Raw genomic sequence first — 23,461 nt, forward strand, 5'->3', positions numbered from 1 at the left:
TAAAAAGATCTCTTTCTTCTCACCTTAGTGCCAGTCCAGCATTATTAGGCATCATGGAAGAAAACCGTTCTAGTGTTTTGGAATGTTGCGACTTTGGAATACAGCTCAAATAAAAGAAAATAACCTGCAAAACGCAAATGAAATTCTTATGTGTACTAAATCACATGTTTACAATTGTTCAAACTAATGGTAGAGACAGAGCTCTCAGCCCTGAAGGCAGCAACACTTGTGCTATTCTGCGAGAGGTTTACTACCATAAACAATATTTGTTAAACAAACACCCAAGATAATATATTTTTAGAAAAGGTAATACTGCTGTTTAAAAACCCATGTTCAAACTATTTTATTTAAGATACTGAGTGAATAAACAATATTAAAACGCTGTGGCCCAATTAACAACAAACTAAAATGTAGCGAACAGCACTCCCTCCATTGTTATAGCAGGAAGAGCCACATTTTGCTTTTGTAAGTGTTTGTGCAGAATGGCAGATGTTAAAACATTCTAAAAAATAACAGACGTTAAACCAAAGTGGAGAATCAGTTTCCTCACAAGCAAACTACTAAAATTGAAAATTAGAAATGTTCATACCAAATTATGAAACTCATAGTTGGTCCAATAATCAGCAGTACTAAAAGGGATTGGATGTCGAGTAGGGACTGTAACCAAACATCTATTGACCAAGTCCGTAAAACATTTGAATTCTTGAAGTTTATTATTGGGTCCAGCAACTTTTCTATTTGTAAAGACAAGGTAGCTGCAAAGAAAATGCATCATTAAACGTAAGTAAAACTATATGCCATGTCCGAGACATCAGATAACAGGTTTTTTTAGAACACTTACTCCATCCAAAGATTCTCGAGAGTATCCTGCTGCATGACTGCTCCCAAAGCTGTCTCAAATGCGTCCACTGCCTCTCCGCTGCTAGCGCCAACAGACTGCCACAAACTTAAAAACAAAAAAGACAACGGTATGCTTTAATAGGCAAGGATCAAAAACATAAGCAATCATGAAAACTCAGCAACATACCCCATTGTCAGACACCCTCATCCTTACCAACAAACCAACACCTGCACACTTCTTGGATGATGCAGGTCCACCTCCAGCTGCATTGAACAACATCACCACCCTTTCTCCCCAATGGCTCAATATCATCAACTCCTGTCTCTCACATGCCACTATCCCATATGCTCAAAACTGGACAAATCTCACCCCTCCTCAAAAAACCATCTCTCGACCCCTCTCCCCTCCCCCAGACCAGTCCCCATAAATTACTGCCCCATCTCTATCCTCACATACCTCATCTGAATCATGGACTGCTTCGTCACTAGGCAACATCACCACAAAAAACCTACTCAACCACTTACAATCTGAGTTTTGACCAGGACATAGGCCTGACGTCTACACTTCAAATCCTCGATTATCTCCACAACATCACAAAGGATAAACAGCACTACTCTTACTCCTCACCCTCTCTGTAGCCTTCGACACAATCAACCATACCATTTTACTCAACATCCTATCCCACAGGAGGAAATTCTCAGGCACCATCTATGATTGGTTCACCTCCTTTCTTACCCAGAGGTGTACCATGTACATGCCCCCATTTCAATCCCACCCCAGTCATGTACGGGGTCCTGCAAGGCTCCTCCCTGTATCACTTGTCTTTAATCCGCTGGACAGTACGATAGCAAACCTTCATTTCCAACAAGGCGTAACCACAAATATACACCTCCAAATCTAACCCCCCTCCCAACTCCACATTTTCAAAGCAGTCTCTCCATCATCACCACCACCACCACCACCACCACCACCACCACCACCACCACCTGATGGCCACCAACTTCAAGGTCAACCGTTCAAAACGGAATACCTCCTTATCTGCTCCCCAGACATAAACCCAAACTCAGCCCCTGGATCAAAGAACTCGTCACAGAACGATCAAACATATCCTTATCCACACAGGTCAAATCCCCCACCTTTTCATTGCATGCCACATGGCTGTGGTCACCGAAACATGCAATATAACACTACACCTCCTACGAAACATCGTACACATCCTTCCTATGGATGACTTCCATACTGCAGCCAAAGCACTGGTTCTCTCCAAGCTGGAATACAGCAATGATGCTTGTTACTGGATTGCATAGAAGCACCCCAGCCACCCTGCCAGACATGTAGCAAGCAGCCAGACTCATCCTCCATCTACCAAAATAGACACACATCACCCCAGCTCCCGCCCAGCTCCACTGGCTCTTTGAACCCCAATAAATTGACTTCAAAGGATTCTGCATTCTTTTCAAGGCCATCCATCACAAAACCCCACTTTATCTGCATGGCAAACTCAAACACCTTTCCCACACAAACAGACCAGCAAGACAATCTCCTACTCATTCACCTCTTCAAACTAACAGGCACACAAGAACAAGCATTTACACACTGGGCACCCAGGGCATTGAAACCCCTACCTCTTCATATCCAAACTGCACCCTCCATCACCACTTTCGGAGATAACTTCAAAACATACCAGTTTCCCCTCTGTTCGGCAGAATTGCATGCAGTACGCTCTGGGACCACCACACACAATTAGGACGACAGGTGTAAGCAAGATCAACCTTTGGTATAAGTCTGTACCACACAGTTTGTTGTTAGCGATCTGAGCGGCCAGGCTTATCTCAAGAGTGAATGCGAGCAGTACAAGTAGTTACACAGAGGACTTTCAATCACAGTGGCTCAAGTAGACACTTACACTGAAGGTTTCTTGGTAAAAACACTTAGTAATATATTACACAATCATTTAGAAAACATTTCACTAGAAGAAAAACTTATTATATACCCATACCACTTCAATACAAAAATAAGCTTTTGAGGCAGTTTGGGCTCCCTTGAAAAAGGAGCCAAATGGCAGTTCAGTTACTTAGTAGTGAGCAAGAAGGACAAAAGTAAGTAGAATAGAAGATATATACTTTCTAGGCAGTGCAAATAATTTGTTGACTAGAATAGTTCAATTCAAGTCAATAGGCCAGGCCAAAGTCAATGGGCTAGTGTTCTGGATAGGAAATGGCAGTTCTGGTATCAAACAGTAAAGTCTTTGCAAAAGTTCTCAGTAGTAGTTTAGGCGAAAAAGAATAATTTGTGGGCTCACAAGCTGATTAGGCCTGCAAGTTGGGAAAAGTTTCACAAACTTTCTCTGCAAGAGTGGCATTCTCAATTGGGTTGGCAGAGTACCTTTTTGTGAAGAAAACAAATGTTGCTGAAGTCGCGGTTCCTGGCAGTTCCTGCAGATCTCACTGTTCCTGACCCTCAGTCGTGTGGACAAGAGGGAGGATGTCGAGGGACTCCTGCATTGCACAGGATCGTTGAAGAAAGCAAACATAATGGAGTCATTTCAGTTCCAGTAGCTGTAGATTCAAGAACACAAACTGGTGTCCCTCTCCCTGGTTAAACCTAAAAAGCCTTGAAAATGGTATCCAGGTGTTTTATGAGTTGATTGGTCCCACCAACTAAAAGCAAGAAGCCGTCCTTGAAGGAGCTTCTCAGTCGATATGGAGTTTGGCAATTTGGACCTGCAGCAGGGCTTCACCAACGGTCCAGTGGTTGCCGCAGCCGTCCTCTTCCAGTTCGTCTTCAGTTCTTTTGTTCCTGTGGTCCACTCTGCCTTCCAGTCCTGGAGACTCACCTTTTAAACAGTTTTCTCCCTTTCATTCCAGCCTAGCTGTCGCTCACCCAGCAGGGTGGCTGTCCTTGCCGGACAGTCAGCCAGCCAATCACTCCAGTGTACATTTGGGTCTCCTAGGAGACTAAGCACAGGGAATATGGGCACCTCCCTCACTTCCTGCCCACCCCAGACACTCACGCCAAGGGTATACACGCATTTCGTCGAATGATTTTACATCGTGGGACTTTTCATCACCAACCCTTTCATCGGCAAAAACTTTTTTTTTGGTAACTTTTTTATGGGGGTGGTGTTTGGTGCGGTTTGGGGTATTATTAAGTAAGGGAGGGAGGGGTGTAAAAAAAATAAAAATATATAAAAAAAAAAGGAGTTTTTGGCAATGAAAAGTCCCACAATGTAAAATCATTCGGCAAAATAACATAGAACCACACCAAGAGCGGACTTCAGTCCTGAAGCCCGCCAAAGGCACACGAACAAAGGGACCAAACCTGGTTTGGCGCGCAGAGACAAACACTAGAAGGATCTTTCCAAAAAGAAAGGGTGGAAAAAGAAGACCAGTACCCGTTTAAACAAAGGGGCTTAAGACACCATCTTGAAAAAACATGGCTCCCATGATTTTTTAGCTACCAGTGTTCGCGGTCGGGAAAAATCACGGTAGTTCGTTGTAAAACCACTGCCACCAGCCTTTTCAATAGGGAAGGGTAGCATTTGACTGCTACATGAGTTTTTAGACACAGGTGACTCACTGTACCCCCTCCAGAACTCCATTGTAAAATGGTGTGTGCTGGTCTATGAATTTGGAAAAGACTAGTAAAGTGAATTTCACTTTACATTCTCTGGGAAACAGTAGTTCATCCCAGAGAAGGTATTTAAACCTTTGGGAAATCTAAAAGACATCCCTCTGTCACTGCACTGAGGGTGCTGTGTAACACACATGAAAAGATGCCTATGGAGTTATCTAAAACTCCATAATCAGAGAACAAAAATGTAAAACACACATCACACATGAAAGAGTGGGAAAAAAAGGCTGACACTCTTTCCAAGTAAAAAAATCAAGTCCTTAACATGCAGCAAAGTTGCTGGGGGTCTCTAGGGTGAAGGCAATTAGCACATTTGAGAATTCTCCCCAACACCCTCACAAAAACACACCCCTCCATATCCCCTGCCACCAATTGTCTATCCTAATCTTTCTATGATATAATAAAACATTTTTTGTAACTTCTGTTTCACCTCCACTGAACCAGCACTGAACCCTTTTTTAATGAATTAAAAGAATATTCCCATGAAGAGCTAATGGATATTTACAAAAGAGGATGCAGCCCATTTAATCAAAAAGAACGAATAATGTAAACGTTTCAGACTGTTGCGGTTTTCTCTGTGCTCATGGAATGAAAGAGAATGGGAACAACTTCTAGGAAAAAGTTACTTAAAAGATTTCCAATGTTCACCTTATGAGATAAGCTGAGTAGTTAAGGGCAATGTGGCAGTGTTATATACAGTACAGAATTCAATAAGATGTTACACATAAATCCCTCTAATTCAGTAAAACCATCTTCTGTGAAGGGAACCAATATTCAGTTCAGTAAATGGTTAAGAGTACACCTTGAGCGTCCCAGGGGTTTTGTGCCCCTACCAGTTAGTGCCACTGACAATGTAAAAAGACAAACAGGTCTTCTGGTTACCAAGTAGAACTTTAGCTAAACCAGACAACCAAGGTCCTGCATTCAACCCAATGAGTTACACTGCGATAGAAATGAATGGGAGAAAAGAACAAGTTACTCTCTTACCTGGTAACGTTCTTTTGATGGGATGGTCCGACGACGTATTCCATATCTATGACAGTAATCACCACAGCTGTGCTGCTTCGGAAAATCTTTCTGCGTCGATAAGCTGTCCTCGAGGGTCTCTGTCGAGCCGACGTAAATGGATGTTATATGTAGGACGCACGTAGCCTCAGTTGTAGTTTTTTTCCCACAATGTGTGGCACCAATCTTCTGCCAGTATGACCACAGAAAGCCTTGCGGAAACGTAAGCTGCAATCGCATAAGAAATTCTGTAGTGGGGAAGGCAGGGAGGGAGCGATATGGAATACGTAGTCAGACCATCCCATTGAAAGAAAACTACCAGGTAAGAGTAACTTGTTCTTCGAGGAGATTGCGTCCTCTGACGTATTCCATATCTATGACAGACTCCCAAAGCAGTACCAAAGTAAGGAGGTGGGAAAATAATTTAGAATATAGAAATTTAGAATGCCCAAATTGCAGAGTAAAGGATCGCCTTGCCAAAGGCCAGATCCTGTCCATGGGAAGAATCTAGCGAGTAGTGACGTACAAAAGTATGGACCGAAGCCCAAGTGGCTGCTTCACAGATGTTACGAATAGGAACCACCCCCACTGCAGAGCCCTAGAGGCAGCCATACCCCTAGTCGAATGGGCCCGTAAGCCTACCGGAGGGTCCTTACCTGCCAGATGGTAACATTCAGAAATTGCCAAGATAATCCATTTAGACAAAGTCTGCTTAGTCACAGCTTGTCCCAAACGCCTGTGCACCATCTGCTGAATGTGAAGAGCCCTTATCTGGGGAGGGAAACACTGCCCCAGGGATGTGTCGAGCACCGCTCCGATCTACTGGAGCTGCTGTGTTGGCATCAAGTGGGACTTCTTTAGGTTGAGGGAGAAGCCCAGCTTGTGAAGGGAGTGGCAGGTGACGGACAGATGATCCAGGACTTGCTCAGGATAGCGCACCCTGATCAACCAATCGTCCAGGTAGGGGTAGACGTGAATCCCCACTTTCTTGAGATGCGCTACCACCATGAGCTTGGTGAAGACCCTTGGGGCGGAGGTCAATGTGAAAGGCAGGACCCGAAACTGAAAGTGTGAGTTGCCAACCGCGAACCTCGGGTACTTCTTGTGCTTTAGATGGATCGGCACATGAAAATAAGCGTCCTTTAGGTCGAGAGACACCAACCAGTCCTGAAGTTGAAGGGCCTGGAGGCCCAGAGAAAGAGTAACCATCTTGAACTTGTCCTTCCTGAGGAGCGTGTTCAAACCGCGCAAGTCCATGATGGGTCTCAATCTTCCGTCTTTCTTCGAAATCAAAAAATAAGGGGAATACCATCCCTTGTTCCTCTCCGCTACAGGCACCAGTTCTATGGCGCCTTTCTCCAGCAGCGATTGAATTTCCTGCGCAAGGAGCAGATCCGGACACTTCAAAGAGGTTCTCTGGTGGATTGTCGTGAGGCCTCTGCCGGAAAGGAAGACAGTAGTTTTGGGCTATGATCTCCAGAACCCACACATCTGAAGTAATGGCACGCCATTCTACCAGATGCTGTGCCAGCTTTCCCCCCCCAACCGGAGAAGCATGGGCCTCATGACTGAGCTGAAGCGGCTGAGGGCAAAGAGGCAACTGCTTGCGCGGCCTTGGCCCCTCGAGTACCTTGTTTTCCACCTCTGGCACTCCTACGATTGCCCCTTTGACTTGCAGCTCCTCTCGATTTACTAAAGGAGTAATATCGAAAGGAACCTCCCCTCCATTGCTGTCCCCTAGGACGAAAAGGCAGAGGTTGGCGAACTGCAGCACCCAACTACTTCGCTGCAGCTTTGGAGGTCTGCAACCTCTCAAGACTCACGTCAGCCTTGCTGCCAAAAAGATGGTCACCATCAAAGGGCATGTTGAGGAGCCGGACTTGCACATGAGGAGCAAAACCTGACTTCCGCAACCACGCAAACCTGCGTATTACGGTGCTTGCCGCCATGGACCGGCTGACGCAATCAACCATGTCCAGACCCGACTGAACGGATTCAAACATTGCATCCTTGCCATCCTGCACGATAGCAAGGAAACCATCCCGTTCCTCCCCTTCGGGAATATGATCAGCCGCTAGGGAAATACAGTTCTACAGAGTGTGCGTGAAACGAGACAAGGCACAAATGGAGTTGGCAGGCTGAAGCGCCATACCCCCAGAAGAAAATACCTTCTTCGCCCAGCCATCAAAACGTTTGTCGTCCCCATCAGGAGGGATGGTAGGGTACAACGCCTGCTTTGCTGGGGTCGTAGCCGCCTGCACCACCAAACCCTCTGGAGTAGGGTGCGTGGTCAAGTAGCAGGGGTCGCCACTGGCTGGGCGATATTTCTTCGGCAAAGACTTGCTCACTGCCGGGAGACTCTCCGGAGAAGACCAAGCCGCAGCCACCCTTCTCTGCAAGGCCATATGGAATGGCAGCACCGGGTCAGTTGGAGGACCTTGGTCCAAGTTATCAGTCAGGTCATCCTGCTGAAAATCCCCAGGTGGGGTTGGGGGGGGGCAGACCACCCCAGGTAATCTGTGACCCTCAACATGAGGCGCTGGTATGAGTATTCGGCATGCGTGCCAGACTCCAGCCAACCAAACTCCACCTCCGGAGATGTCTCTAGACCACTGGCGTCGTGCAGCAACTGACGCAGGTCCTCAAGTTGACTATGACCAGAAACAATGTCATCAGGAACCTCTGCAGGAACCTCACCTTCCTCAGACCCCTCATCCACCTCAGAAATATAATCCATAGGCTGGAAGGAGGGTACAGAAAAAGGCACCAAGACATGTTTTCCCTTGGCCAGCACCTTTCTGGGGGTGCCACCGTGCCACGGGGTACCTCCGACAAGGCCGCCTCGAAAGGCGTTGAGGGAATGGGTGTCGAGGTCGAGCGCGGCGCCGACAGCTTCGACGGCATCGACAAAGGCCTTGAGGGTGGAGCCCCAAGCGTGTCTCTCGACAGCCTGGGCAGCGATGGCGTCGACGACTTCTTCGGAGGCGGGGCCTCGAGAGAGTTCGTCGATGACCTCGGCGCCGCCGGCGTCAGTCTTCCGCATAGTCTTCACAGGTTCTCGCGGTCTCGAGGACCGGGACCTGGAACAGGCATGTCTAGAGCAACCATCCTTGTCCGGCCGGGACCTCGAAGACGCCCTGTGGTCGCGATGACTGCTCGAGCCCGAAGGCGGACAAGCGGTGTCTCTGCACGGCCACGACCGGCCTCCTCAGACGGCGCGGACGGACCAGAGCCCTGCGATTGAAAAATCGCCAACAACTCCTTTCAGAAGGAATCCCATTCCTCAGGAGTGGAATGCTTGTTGGGACAAGCAACCCTCCGACGGGCGGAGTCCTCGGACGAGGACGGGGAAGGTGACCTGTGACGGCGCTTCCTGGAGTGCCTCGATGAGGCAGAGGAATGGCGGGACCGACTCCCAGACCGAGAACCCCCGGACTCACGACGACGATGCGGAGAGTCGCCCCTCGAATCGTCCATAGAAAGACCAGTGGAACACGACTTCCGGGGCTTGGCCACCTTACCGACCAACAGCTTCTTCTTACGCTCCCACAAAGCCTTCGATGTGAGCGATTGGCAGTCGACAGTCGTCCGTATCATGGTCCTCCCCGACGCACCAGAGGCAAGCGTCGTGCGTATCGGTTAGCGACATCTTGGACCCGCACACCCGACACTTCTTAAACCCAGGCGGTGGGGTGGAAGAAGCCGAAGACATCATGCTTACAATTAGCAACGAAGAAACGGGTTCGAAGAACCGAAAGAACAGTAGAATGGAGGCGCGCCAAGATCTCCGAAGCGAACATGTTCATGGAAAAAACGGAACTGAGGCTACGGGCGCCGTGTGTCCTACTTATAACATCCGGTGACGTCGGCTCGACAGAGGCCCTCAAGGACAGCGCATCGACGTCATTGACGCAGAAAGATTTTCCCAAGCAGCACAGCTGTGGTGATTACTGTCATAGATATGGAATACGTCGGAGGACCCAATCCCCTCGAAAGGAAATTCTGATATATGAGAGAGAGAAAAGAGAAGTCAAAGGAAGAAAAAACAACAAGGCCAAGAATATGAGATCAAGAGAGGGGCAAGAGCAGGTGAGATTCGGCAAACTGGAGGCACCGTTTCCTGTTTTGATGACCATCATAATTCTTGTGGGACACCAGGTTAGCATCCAATGGCATCTATATTTTACTATTGCATTACACAGCACCTTTTGAGCAGCGTTGCTGGGAGCTCTTTGAGCTTCCCTCTTTGGTTTTACTTTATTTTCCTGGGCCAAATGAACTTTTACCTGTATGGGGGATACGTTTATCCTATCTACACTTTTTTGTGAGATCAGCCCAACCCATCTTATGTGTAGGGCTGAGGGGATACAAAGTATCCCTTCCTCTTGTCTTATAGTTACAGTGACAAGTCTAGAGTGGCTGGTGGCAGTGGTTATTTTCTACCAACTTTTTGTGATTTTTACACACAAGGTGCTGTCGCAGCTGTGGTTAAGGCCACATGGGTCACCATTGACCTAAAACTGTGCTGGACTCCTTTATTTCACAAGATCACAATGTTTTGCACTTTCCTGAGCTTCCTCTGCTAACCTGGATTGTGGAGGACCTGCTCATTCCTTTGTATTCGACAAGATCCTTAAGAGAAGCATGCCAAAAGGCGCCAGTGTTTCTGGAAGGAAGGTAAGCTGGCAGGTCACCAAAACTACTCAGTTCTTTGTCCTCCAGTGTGCCAGTTTCGATCCAATTATAACTGGGTGCCTGGCTGTCCCTTTGAGACAGCCACCAAGCAAAGTTTGAACGTTGCATGCATGCCGATTGGTTGAGTTCCTGCATAAAAGTCAAGTCAAGCGTCTGGTGCTGAAGCCAGAGTCGACCATTTGAAGTAATATCTGAAGGAGGACGCCTCCAGCAACTGCCAAGCCGACTAAGTGAAGGCTGCAGCTCCAGCCTTCTCTTCAGTGCGACAGGGAAGATCCAGACCGGACCACTGGTGGGCGTAACCAGTCTCGAGAGCAGAGGAAACACACAGGTTTGCCAGAACAAGTCAAAGTCCACAGCGCTTGTACACTGAAGAAATTAGGGAAGCACTAAAGCTGCAGGTGGCTGAGGGGTGTGGGAGCACTGCCAAATGCTACCCACAGTTTAGAACCTAAATGAACACAGACAGTTCTCAGTCTCACTGCGCTGAACAGTGCAATAGTGACAGGTGTTCCAAGTAATTCAAAGAAGGAGGGATTTCTCATGAGTCCAATGAGTTTAATAACGAAGTAGCCTGACACGTGTTTCGTGTCATCACTGTCTCTTCATCTGAGGTTGATAGTTTCAAGAGCTAGCCTAACCAATTAAATATATCGTGGCCAGTGCCAGATGCACTCTCTCACTGCTTCGCAATTGGGGACCTCTGTGCAATGCTGCTGAACTGAATGAAATGAAAGTAAGCCCCTGGGCTGGAGCTTGGACATTCTGGTTTGTGTAGATCCTGGGAGAAGGCCCAATGTTGTGAGGATTGTGCGGTTTGGTTGCCAGTGACATAATACTTTGTGCATGGAAGTGGGTGGTGGAGGCAGTGGTATGTTTGTGGAATCTGCCAACTGTGACATGTTTCCATGCATGGCTGTGTTATGGTACTGGGGTTAGGTAGAAGTCACGCTGGCTATTTTACATTTGTGGATTGTGGTTTATGGCCACATGTCCTCATGCATGGCTCCATTATGCTGTGATGGGTGTCGGCAAGCAGTAGACTCTTTTGTGCATGGTCAAATGCGTGATGGGTGCCCCTCTGAACGATTTTGAATGCGGACATCGTGTTTTTTTTCCCCATAACCTTTCACGGAAGGTGCTTTGGAAGCATACGCGACGTGTACTCTGAGTGTTGACCGGTAAATATGGAGTGCTGTACAGAAATGATAGTGTTGAATGCAGACTTCTTGGCTGTGATTGGTGCATGCATGCATGCATGCATGCATATTTCACAATCCTCAATGAGGGAGTGCTGGAAGAAGAACAGTGGAGAGGGGAGAGGGGAGAAGGACTGTCCCTGCTTTGCTGGGGTGCAGTCCTCACTGCGCTGGAAAAGCACACGCGCCACGTCCTGCCACTCTACGCATGGTAGGCCTGCGACTGGAAATGTGGGAATTATGCAATCATGTGTCAAAGGTGTGGTTCACAGGCAGGGGCGGTAATACTCTCTCCCCGCCCACCCCTCCCCCAAAACTCTCAGTGTAATGAGGTTGGTGGACATGGAGAGACGCACAGTGCTGATCGTGGGTGATACGTGTGTACAAGATCGGTACAAGTATGCCGTGCAAAGATGCGTTGCTGCTAATTTTGGGCTGGAAAGCGTGGACGTTTTGTGGGCCAGTATCGATGCGTGCAGTTTTGGTGGGATGGTTCACCTTTGCAGATATGTACCTCCATCGTTACTGGAGAAGTTATCATCGTGCATTATGGAGGTCTACATTTGGGTTACATGTCGTATGGACGTTTGCGTCGTCACCTGAAGAAGTTGATGACTGCAGTGATGCAGATTTTTCCCACTGCTATAGCTCGGAAGGTGTCTTATGAACAGAAGCAGGTCTGCATGTTGTCCACCCACTATGACAGCATGAATTTCCAAAACATACACTGCTTTCATGCAAATGGCATTTCTTTGTCCGCCATTGGCAGTACCATTTTCTTGTACACTGTACACGAAGCGTTGCCCTTAATTCGGTAACAAATGAAGGATAAGCAAACAAAGTCATACAAAGAAAAAACAAAAAAGATTGTTTGCAAGCGCATAAAAAACAAAAAAACACAAAAACAAAGAAAAAATAAACCCTTTCCAGAGGGACCACTACAAACCCAATCGCCTACCCTGTTTCCCAATTCCCCCCTTCCTAGCACGAACACTCCGCGGAATACGCTGTACTTTCAGGATTACATGTTGTTGGGCAGAGTTTGCATGCAGAACCCTTCGGGAACACTACACAACTAAAACTACAGGTGTAAGCAAAATAAACCTTTGCGGTGGCGCTGCTGAGCAGCCAGGCTTATCTCAAGAGGAAATTTGAGCTGTAAGGATGTTACACAGGGGTCTACAATCACAATTATTCAAAAAGACTCTTATACTCGAGGTTTCTTGGTAAAACACTTATTAATTTATTACACAGTCAGTTAGAAAACATTCACTAGAAGGAGGCAATCTATATCACAAAAATATACTTCAGTACTTCACAGTATCAGGTTTTGAGGCATTTAAACTACTTTGAAGGGGGAACAAAATGGCATTCAAAGCATTTGAAGTAGGAGCAAAAAGGCATAAGTTAATAAAACGGAAATTATAGTTAATAACAGTGCAAATAGTTTGAGTTCTCCAGAGGAGCTGATTCGATGCAATAGTTTAGGCCAAAGTCAATGGGCTAAAGTCTTGTATAGGATAAAGCAGTTCTGGAAGTTAAACAGAAAAGTCTTTGCCAAAGTTCTCAGTAGTTGTTTGTAAAAGAAAGATTCTTATGTCAGGTCACAAGCTGACTAGGCCTGCAAGTTGCCAATGTTTCAAGCACTTTCTCAGTGAGAGATAAGTTCTCATTGTAGGGTTTTCACAGTACCTTAGAATTAAGGAAAAGATGCAGCTGAAGACTTCTGTTCCTGGCAGTTCCTGCTGATCTTGCTGTTCCTGAGCCTCAGTCGTGGGGACAAGAGGGAGGACGTGAGGGGACTCCTGCACTGCACAGGGACTGGTCAAAAAAGCTGGCAAAGGCAAATCTTTGATTTCAGTAGCTGTAGTCAAGCACACAAACTAGTGTCCTTCCCTCTGGCTATTCAGTTTCCTGCAGCATGCTGAGGAAAATACAACCAGCTCAGAGAATGGTATGCAGGTGGCTTACGAGTTGACTGGTCCCACCAACTCAAAATGATGAAGTCGTCCTTGAAGGACTTCTCTGTCAAGATGAACTATCCTATTCAGACCTGCAGCAGGGTTTCACCGGGCAAACCAACGATCCAGGAGTTGCAGCAGCTGTCCTCTTGCAGCTCGTCTTCGGTTCTTTCGTTCCAGTGTTCGACTGCCTACCAAGCCAAGAGACTCTCCTTTTAAACAGTTATCTCCCATTCATTCCAGCCTAGTTGCCACTCACCCAGCAGGGTGGCTGTCCTTGCCTGACAGTCAGCCAGCCAGCCAATAACGCCAGAGTGCATTTGGGTCTCTTGGGAGACCAAGCCCAGGGAGTTTTGGGCACCTCCCTCACTTCCTGCCCACCCCAGAAACTTGGACGCCATAGGCGGTCTACAGCCCTGAAGCCTGACAAAGGCGTAGGAACAAAAGGGACCAAACCTGGTTTGATGCACAGAGACAAAGGATCTTTCCAAAAAGAAATGGCGAAAAAAGAAGACCGGGTCCTGTTTAAACAAGGGAGGCTCAGATGCCATCATGAAAAACATGGCTCCCGCGATTTAACGCTACTGGTGTTTGCGGTTGGGAAAAATCATGGTAGTTTGTTGTAAAGCCACTGCCACCAGCCATTTCGAGAGGAAAGGGTGCCATTTGTCTGCTACATGAGTTTTTAGACATAGGGGATACTAGGTAACTCGTCAAGCACTCTATTGTAAGATAGTGTGTGCTGGGTCTAGGAATTTGAAAAGACTAGTAAAGTCAATTTCACTTTACTTTCTCTGGGAAATAGTAGTTTATCCCAAAGAAGGTATTTAAACCTTGGGACAGCCTAAAAGGCTTCCCGTGCATCACTGCACTGAGGGTGCTGTGTAACAAATGAAAACATGATGCCTATAGAGTTGTCTAAAACCCCATAATCAAAGAACACAAGCGTAAAACACACCAAAATCCATGAGAGAGTGGGAAAAAAGGCTCACACTCCAGGTAAAAAATAATCAAGTCCTCAAAATCCAGCAAAGTTTCTGGGGGTCTCAAAGGTGAAGGGAATTAGCACATTTATGAGAATTCTCCCTAACACACGTGGCACATCCTGCCATTTTCAGGATGGGAGCCATGGAAATGGGACTGTGGAGCGAAAGACACTGCTTAATGAGGTTTGAGGTTGTGTGTATGCGAAAAGTGTAGTCAAAAGTCTCTTTGCACAAAAAAGTGCAGAAGGCAATGGTGGAAGTGGGCAAAGTAATGGCCCGGCATCCTCGGTGTATGCATGAACTGTATGTACTTGTTTGAAGTGCGTAACATGAATGTAGGGCTGTTTGTGAGCTATAATATTTGAAAAGTGTGCAGTAAGTGTGGTGCGGCAGAAAACAAACCTGTGCATTGTACAAGGTAAGTGACTGGCAGCCTTCTGTTATGAATGAATTCTGTGTATGATATTATATGATGCGCATTTGTATGCTATGGCATGCGTAATGCGTCTATACACACGTTTAGCAAAGCGCATCGAGACAAGGGATGGGGGAACAGAGGGGAGATAGAGACAACAAACCTACTAGGCCAGGTGGGTGTGACACACATCACCCAAGTGCATGGGTGGGGCGAGGGGTAGATGCAGTACATGGGAAGAAGTAGACATGACAGTAAGTAAAAATATGGGCCGCTTGTGCCAAGTGCAAGGATAAGTGCACACATCAGGTGGTGCAGGAACTGTTAGGGATACAGAAAACAGTCCACAAGTGCAGGGTTTGCAAGAAAGGCAGTGCAGGGGTTCCACTGGTGCGGGGAGGTGGCATGGGCCTGACATCACCGAGTAGGAACAAGTTACTTACCTGTAACTGTTGTTCTCCAGCATGGGTCTGGCATGGATTCACATGGTCATGAATATTCCCCGTCAGGCTGGGAATCCTCGGTAAAGAGAAAATCAGTATCAGCTTTGTTTCTGATCTGTCTTTCTTAGTAGTAACCAATCACTGATCTCCGGGTCATACTGCCCCCAGCCAATGACTTCCCGCTTCCTAAGCCCCTCCCCTGGCAGCCATCCTCAGATTTGGTAGCACGTAAAGTGGCAGTATGACCAAGTTAAGAGCCGCAGAGGGGAAGGAGTGAGGGTTCGCATGTGAATCCATGCCAGACCCATGCTGGAGAACAACAGTTACAGGTAAGTAACTTGTACCTTCACCAGCATGGGGTCTGGCATTGATTCACATGCTCATGAATATAAGAATACATAGCAATACACACATGCACAACCACGGGAGGTGGAAAAGGCTCAACATTAAGCATTACATTTAAACTCAACATTAAGCAACTCTTACCTCCTCACCAGGCCCACCTTCAGGCGCACAGGTTGCGCAGCACTGCTTGGCCGACCCTGGACTCCTCCCTGGAATCCCGGTCGATGCAGTAGAAACTTGTGAAGGTGTGAGTCAACCTCCACGTGGCAGCCCTGCAGATGTCCAGCAGGGGCACACCAGACAAGAACGCCGTAGTAGCAGCGATCTCTCTGGTCGAATGGGCTCTCGGACGGCCGGGCAACAGTCACTCAACCGATGACAGTGCATGATGCAGCGGGAGAGCCATCTGGAAATGGAAGCCTTTGAGAGAGCCTTCCCTTGGTTCACAGGTCCAAAGTTCACAAACAGCTGTGATGTCTTCCGAAAACTCTTCGTTTGGTCCACGTAGAACTTGAGCACTCTAGCTACATCCAGCAAGTGCAAAGTCCTCTCGGCTGGCGACGGAAAGAAAACTAGCAACACCAAGGGCTTGTTAAGATGGAAGTCCGACGGCACCTTGGGCATGAAGGAGGGGTGCGTCCTCAGCACCACCCTCGTATCGTGAAAAGTCAAGTATGGAGGCTTGCAGGACAGGGCCTGAATCTCTCCCACGCGTCGTGCGGAGATGATGGCCACAAGGAACGCTGTCTTCCACGACAGGAACTTCAACAGATCCGAATTCAAAGGCTCAAATGGCGGCCCCATGAGCCTGGTCAGCACCACGTTGAGCTCCCACGCCGGGGCTGGAGCCTTCACAGGCGGGAACGATCTTAACAGTCCCTTCATAAATTCCTTCACCAGGCGATGAGACCACAAGGACGGCCGTCCTGTAGTTCTGGTGTATCGGGAGATCGCTGCCATATGTATCTTGATGGAAGCGTGAGCTAGTCCTGCTTTGGCCAGCGACAGTAGGTATGGTAGCACTTGAGGTGCCGTAATACGTAGAGGGTTGATCTTCTGTGCACGGCACCAGACAGAGAACCTCTTCCATTTATGTCCGTAGCACTTGAGAGTGGAGGACGCCCCGGCCTTTGCAAGAACCTCTCTGCAGTCAGCCGGGATATGGGACCCTCCAAACTCTAGCGCTGCAGGAGCCAGGCCTGCAAGTTCAGCGACACTGGGTCGTGATGAAGAATGGCGCCTCCCTCTCTGGAGAGAAGATCTGCGTCCGTCGACAGCTTGACTGGTGGGGATGCTGAGAGGTCCAGAAGGTCCAGGAACCAGATCTGTCTCGACCACGCCGGTGCGACGAGGATCATCCTGCACCGTGACCTCTTGAGTTGGTTGATGAGTCGGAGCAGCAACGGCAACAGAGGGAACGCATACAGGAACAGGCCGTCCCAGGGGAACGAGAAAGCATCGCCCATGCTCCTCGACTGTGGAAACCTGCTGGCGAACCTCTGGCACTTGGAGTTTGTTGCCGTCGCGAACAGGTCGATCTGGGGTTTGCCCCATTGTTGGAAGAACCGATCCACTTGATCCTGGCGTAGTTCCCACTCGCGGCACGAGCGCAGCTCCCTGCTGAGTGAGTCGGCGATGGTGTTTTTTATTCCTGCCAGATGGAAGGGAACAAGAAACATCCCCTGGGCGACGGCCCAGTGCCACAGATCCTGGACCTCCTTAAATAGGGCTGGGGATCTGGTGCCTCCCTGCTTCCGGATGTAGAACATCGTGGTGGTGTTGTCAGTGAAGATCCTCATGACCTTGCCCTTGAGGGACGAGATGAACGACTTGAGCACCCAGAACACGGCCCGGAGCTCCAAGATGTTGATGTGGAGAGACCTCTCCTCAGGGAGCCAAAGGCCTCTTGCGTGGAGATCTCCGGTGTGCGCACCCCATCCCTCCAGGGAGGCGTCCGTCATCACTGTCTCCTGATGTGCCGGGGTCTGAAAGTCAGTGCCCGCCGTGAGGTGCGCATGGGTGCCCCACCACTGCATCGCCCGACGGAAAACCTTGTTGAGCGGGATCTTGTTTTCGAAGCTGCCCGCCGCTTTCATACAGCGGGCGTCGAGGAACTCCTGTAGAGGATGCATCCGTAGTCTGCACAGGCGCACTAGGTAGATGCATGAGGACATCATTCCGAGGAGGGACTTGATGGATCTCACCCTGTCCACGTCCGTGGCTAGCAGGCGCTGCACCTTGCCCAAGATGGCCTTCGTCCTTTCCTCCAACGGAGACGCCAAACGCTCCACTGTATCGAGCTTCGCTCCCAGAAACAGTGCCACCTGCGAAGGAACCAAATGGGATTTCGGGTAGTTGATGGAGAATCCCAGCTCCGTGAGTAAGCGGACGGTCTCGCCATGTGCTCGACGGCGAGTTCTCTTGTCCTTGCACGGATGAGCCAGTCGTCCAGATAGGGGTAGATGTGGATCCCCTGCAGGCAGAGCCGCACCACCACTGGTGCTAGGCGCTTGGTGAACACCCCAGGTGCCGACTTCAATCTGAATAGCAGAGCTCTGAATTGGTAGTGGCGTCCTTGGACTACGAATCTGAGGAACTTTCGGTGTCCTTTTAGGATGGGTATGTGGAAGTAAGCATCCTCCAAATCCAACGATGATAGGAAGTCTCCCTCCTCCAGCTGTCCCAGCACGTGCTGGAGGGTGACCATCCTGAAATTCTGCGCCTTGATGTATTTGTTGACCGATGTAGGTCCAGGATGGGGCGCCAACCGCCTGTCTTCTTTCTGACGAGGAAGTATCTTGAGTATACTCCGGAGCCCCGGAGCCTCTTGGGGATGTGCTCGATGGCACCTTTCTTGAGCATCACCTTTACCTCCAACAGCAGTTGAGGGATGTGATTTTCCTTCCTGGTCAGGGGAGGAATGCGGGGACACTTTTGGAATTCAAGAGTGTGCCCTTGGGCCAGGGCATCCAGCACCCAACGGTCGGTGGAGATGGACTCCCACACGCTGGCGAACTTCGCCAGCCGGCCTCCCACCGAAGCTACGGCCGGTTCAATCTTGCTTGGAGGCGGCCTTGCCGCCTTGGCAACTACACCAAAATCCTCCTTGCTTGCCACGACCTCTGTAGGCCTCCGGGGGCAAGGAGCGGGCCACCTGGCGGTACGTAGAGGAGCCACCGCCTGATCCCTTGAAGGCCCCTGAAGGACTCCCTGGGCTTGGGCCGTCTCTGTGTCGGCCTTGATGGCCTGCAGTGACTCATCGAACGGCATGTCCAACAGCCTGGTCTGCACGTCCTGACGGAAGTCTGTCGCCTTGAGCCAGCCTCGTCGTCGAAGGAAAACACCGTTGCCTAACTGGCGAAACCCGGTGTCGGCAATGTCCGTTGCCACCGTTATGGCGTGGTCCGACGCCACCTCACCTTCCTGCAGAATCTCCAGGGACTCCACTCTCTTGTCTGGTAAGAATTCCAGTAGGGGAGCTATCTTGTACCGTAGCTCCCTGTCGTAACGGGCTCAATCGCTAAGGCGTTGGCCGCCTTAATTGTCATCGCCCCATGGCGTCCAATTTCTTACCCTCGCCGTCAGGTGGGGAATTAGAGGTTGAGGCTGTCGCCCCCGCTGCCTTCTTCTTGGCCGCCCCTGGGACGACCGAATCCGGTGTCGGTTGAGGCACAAGGGGGCAGCGTCAGGGACCCGGTACTACTTCTCGTACCTGTCCCTCTTGGCAGGCGTCATGGACGGGTTCTTCAGGATCGCAAGTCCCTCGTCCCAGATATCGTCGAGTAACGGTACCGCGAGGACCGTCTTTCTCTTGGTCTCTCGCCGTTGATAGAGGAAACCTTCCTCCTTCTGTTCCTCGGGGCAGAGCTGGAAGAGCTCGAATGCCCTGGCGATCATGGCGTGAAAGGAGCCAATTTCGTCAGGCGGGGAAGCCCGAGGGAGTGGGGATGGAAGGTCCATCCTGTCGTCACCACCGTCGTCATCCGGGGAAGAAGGCTCCACGGGCCGTGAGGGCATGGGGGGGGGGGGATGAACTCTCCTCCGCTTGCTCGGAGGGCTTCCCGAAGGGCCTGGTTCTGGATCGTCCACCGGAGTTCGTGGTAATCTCGTCCTTATCTCCGTGCATATGGTTTGGATTGCCATCAAAATGGCCGCCGAGTTGTCCTGAGGCTCTGGCAATGGCTGCGACGGGAGGGATGGCCGCTCCTCCACTGGGGCCTCGTCGGCGCCCCCGTCGCTTTCTTCGACCACCTCTTCGGGATCCCTCCCGTGGGATCGTACCTTCTCGAACCTCTCGTTGAGGTTCTTCACGGCTTCCACCAGCTCCTCCTCAGAGGCTGAATCCGTGTCCATAATGGCCACCGCCCATTGTCAATGGGCTGCAAAGAGGATTCCCTCCGCGGTGGCAGGGAAACTCTGGGCCCCGAGGTCGCCTCCACTGGTGTAGCCTCCCCAGGCTTCGCCAGGGCCGCCACGACTCCCTCGATAGAGGCCTTAGCCGGGTGAATCAAGGCCTTCACCACCTTGGGCGCGCTTGAGACCTTCACCTTGGGGGGAGGGTCACTGCCTCGCTCCCCCTCGGCTGAATCCTTCGAGATCGACCGGGGCCTCTCCAGGAGCTTACCCGGGTTCTCGGATTTCCTCTTCCCCGAACCAGTGCGTTGGCTCGTGGTTGAGGGTGCTAGGGAAGGCGCGCCCTGTCTGGCAGCCGAAGAGCCCGACCATTCGGCGCTCCCGGTGCCCGCGGACTCGCGGCGCTTAGCCTTCTGTTGAGCCCCCGTTGCCGGGGCGCCCTCACAGGACTTAGAAGACTGATCAGACCTTTTCTTCTCACCTGCTGGGCCCTTCTCCAGGCAGCTGGTGAGGCAGGAACGACGATCCTTCATGGTCCGTTCCGATAGGTTCTTGCAGAACGCACAGTCCTTCTCCAGGTGCGTCTTGTCCTCATGAAGGCAGTAGAGACATCTCGAATGCTCGTCCTCCTTTAAAACATTCTGTAACCCGCATCCAGGGCAGTTCCTGAACAGCTTAGAAACGGGCGTTTAGCTTCCCTTGTCCTGTGCCATGTCCATGGTAGGCCTCAGATCTTCTGGAATCCTCCAAGAAGCGGAACTTGACGAAATTTCACCCTCGAGGGGCGTAGAAAATTCCAAAACCGGGTCCCAATTGATCGGAAGTAAAACGGAGCTTGAGGCTCGATTTAACCAAAAAATGAGAAAATCTCTTTGAAAAAGCGCAAAAACGCAGTAAAAGCTCAAGAGCTATAGCACGAGGACTCCCAACACTTTAACGTGCAGTAAAAATCTGAGGATGGCTGCCAGGGGAGGGGCTTAGGAGAGGGAAGTCATTGGCTGGGGGCAGTATGACCCGGAGATCAGTGATTGGTTACTACTAAGAAAGACAGATCAGAAACGAAACTGATACTGATTTTTCTTTACCGAGGATTCCCAGCCGGACGACGGGGAATATTCATAAGCATGTCAATCCATGCCAGACCCCATGCTGGAGAAGCCAGGTACCCAGTACAGAATCAGTTTACGCCACGCAGTCAGCTGGGGAGAGGAGGAGAAGAAGCGGATGCGAAGAGCGAGGCTTTGAGGTGCTTCCGGAACCGGCAAAGGTTCTCCTCAAGTTTCAGGAAGGCAGGGAGGTTGTTGCAGAGGGAGGACCCAGGCGAAATAAACCATCTACCACCAACTGGTTGCTTGCAGAACCGATTCACCCTGAGGGAGTTGGAGGTGGATGAGGGAAGAGCTCAAGTACAGAGATATATAGTGAGAGTTTAAGGTATTGAGGTCCCAGGGCCCAGAAAGCCTTGTGCATAATTCAGAGGGTTTTCACATTATTCCTCGCAGCCACTGGGAGCTATTGCAGACATTTCAGTGCAGAGGAGATACCATCCCAAGTCGGGCAAGTCCTCTTCTGGATGCGTTGTAGAGGGCGGAGAGTAGAAGGGGGCAGATGTTAAAAAAGCCTGTTGCAATAAAAGCACAGTGTTACGCTCACCTGGTCTCTGCGGAGGCGTTGGGGCACTGTTGCAGCCCTCCCGGTGGAGAGGTTGCTCAGGTCCGACTTCTCCCTCTGCGCTTATGTGGTGACTGGTGGTAATAGGTGATGCTGCTCGGGACTGCTGCTGTGTGGAGAATAGGGGGCGTGAGTATGCCAGCTTGTGCACCTGATCCCGTTCCAGTCTCCCAAACCGTAGTACCCGTGGGATGCGCTGCCCCTGGAAAGCTCACCTATTGATTTGTTTTGGTGAGCACTCCGTCCGGCTGCTTCTGGCAGGGGCGCTTGTATGATCTGGACCGAGTTCCTTCACTGGTCCCTTGCACGTGGTAGTCCAGTCCTGCTGCGACTAAGCCACGATACTTCAGGTGTGTGTTCCTGTTTGCCTTTCCTCGTCTGTTTTTGTTGTATTGTAAAGTTTGTTGTCTTGTATTGTTGTCCGTTCCACTTTTGAGGTTTGCTCTTTCTTTTTTCCTTTGCAGGTGATGCTGCCGGCCCGGCAGAAGCAGTGGCGCTCAAGGCGGCAGCCGGAGGAAATGAGGAACGAAGCTGCAGCGGTACAGTTGTTAAGTTGCCAACCCGGGGGCGTGTGGGGTTAAAATGTGGCGCGGCCCTAGGACAGATTTTCTAACCTTGTCTTTCTTCTTCTTCACAGGGTCCGAGTTTGTGGATGTGGAGTGCAGTGCTGCGGCATCAGGATCAAGATCACTGGATGTCAGGAGATGAGTCTGCAGAAGAACGCCTGGTTTCAAAGTTAAGTAAACTGGTCCAAGCGGCGGTGAGCGTCACGTTGCAAGCAAGTGCACAATAATGCAAAGCACCTGCCTTAAGGATGGGGCAGCTTATATAGCGGAGCTTCTGATGCCACGCCCACCAGGTTCAGCCTGCCTGCCACACCCGATGAGTCAGCACATGAAGACCAGGCCTAGGGAGCCACACCTGATGAGTCAGCACATGAGGATGTGCTCTGGAACTAAGGCTTTCAGCTCCTGGAAAGGTCTTGTAAAATAAAAGCACTCATGCACTGAAATAAAGTGTTCCTGCTCACATCTCTATGATCCTGGCGCCAAAGGCACCAGGAGTGAGTCCAGACAGGGCCCCTGTGTTTATGGGTCCCAAAGGGACATAAGTGAGTCAAGTGACCCATTGCCACCCATCACTAGATAGTGTGGTTTTTGTGTTCTGGGGCCTGTGGCCATGACAGCTGTGCAGACAGAGACCTTTTGGAAACTTGCTTTAGGTTGCTAAGATTCATACAGTGCTCCTTATGGTGGCGTAGCTTTACGATTTATGTAGGAGATGGGTTAGTGGGGAAAATATTGCGTAGCATTGCCGGAAGAAAAGTAGAGAGCTCCTGTTTTGATCTTACAATGTATGATATGGGTAAATGAAAACGCTGCAAACACATACCACTGAATTGCCACTTGATGGTAGGGGATGGGGAAAAAAAAGACAGTATGCTTTTAAAGAACGTAATGGATGCTCAGTGGCAGATACTGTGCGCAGAGGCACGTATTACAGTGGTAAACATACGGCAGAAAAAGTTTTCATACCTCCATTTTATGGTGATGGGTGCGCACGTGGTGGCATGTGGATGCACAAATCCTGCAATCTTTTACTGAACTTTCTACTGCACATGCTTTCGAGTGACAGGACACTTGCAGGCTGATTTTCTAACGGTACCTATGAAGTGTTGTGCAGAACTGACAGTGTTACATGCTAACATCTTGGATGGCATTGGTGGAATCGTGTATGCCTATTTACCCGTACCCAATGAGGTAGTGGTGGATAAAAGATACTGGAAAGGGAAGGACTGCTCCTGCTTTACTGGGGTGCGGCCCTTGCGGTACTTTGGGAAGGGCACGTGCCACAATCTGCACTTCTCACCATGCTTGCCAATGGACATGGAACTTTGGGGATTATCCAATCAGG

General features: G+C 49.8%; 1 protein-coding gene across 1 annotated transcript in view; it reads right to left on the reverse strand.

Annotated features, from left to right (window-relative positions):
* The window catches only part of ZFC3H1 (zinc finger C3H1-type containing), a 1,590,362-nt gene that overhangs the window by 181,293 nt on the left and 1,385,608 nt on the right, over window positions 1-23,461 (reverse strand). Inside the window, exons 29-31 of the mRNA XM_069628251.1 lie at window positions 842-946; window positions 590-755; window positions 24-124 (exon numbers count right to left, since the gene is read on the reverse strand). Coding sequence (XP_069484352.1) covers window positions 24-124; window positions 590-755; window positions 842-946 — 372 coding nt within the window. The remainder of the gene's footprint in view (window positions 1-23; window positions 125-589; window positions 756-841; window positions 947-23,461) is intronic.

The sequence above is a fragment of the Ambystoma mexicanum genome, chromosome 12 (genome assembly GCF_040938575.1).
Source record: "Ambystoma mexicanum isolate Mex_15411 chromosome 12, UKY_AmexF1_1, whole genome shotgun sequence".
NCBI classification, from domain to species: Eukaryota; Metazoa; Chordata; class Amphibia; order Caudata; family Ambystomatidae; genus Ambystoma; species Ambystoma mexicanum.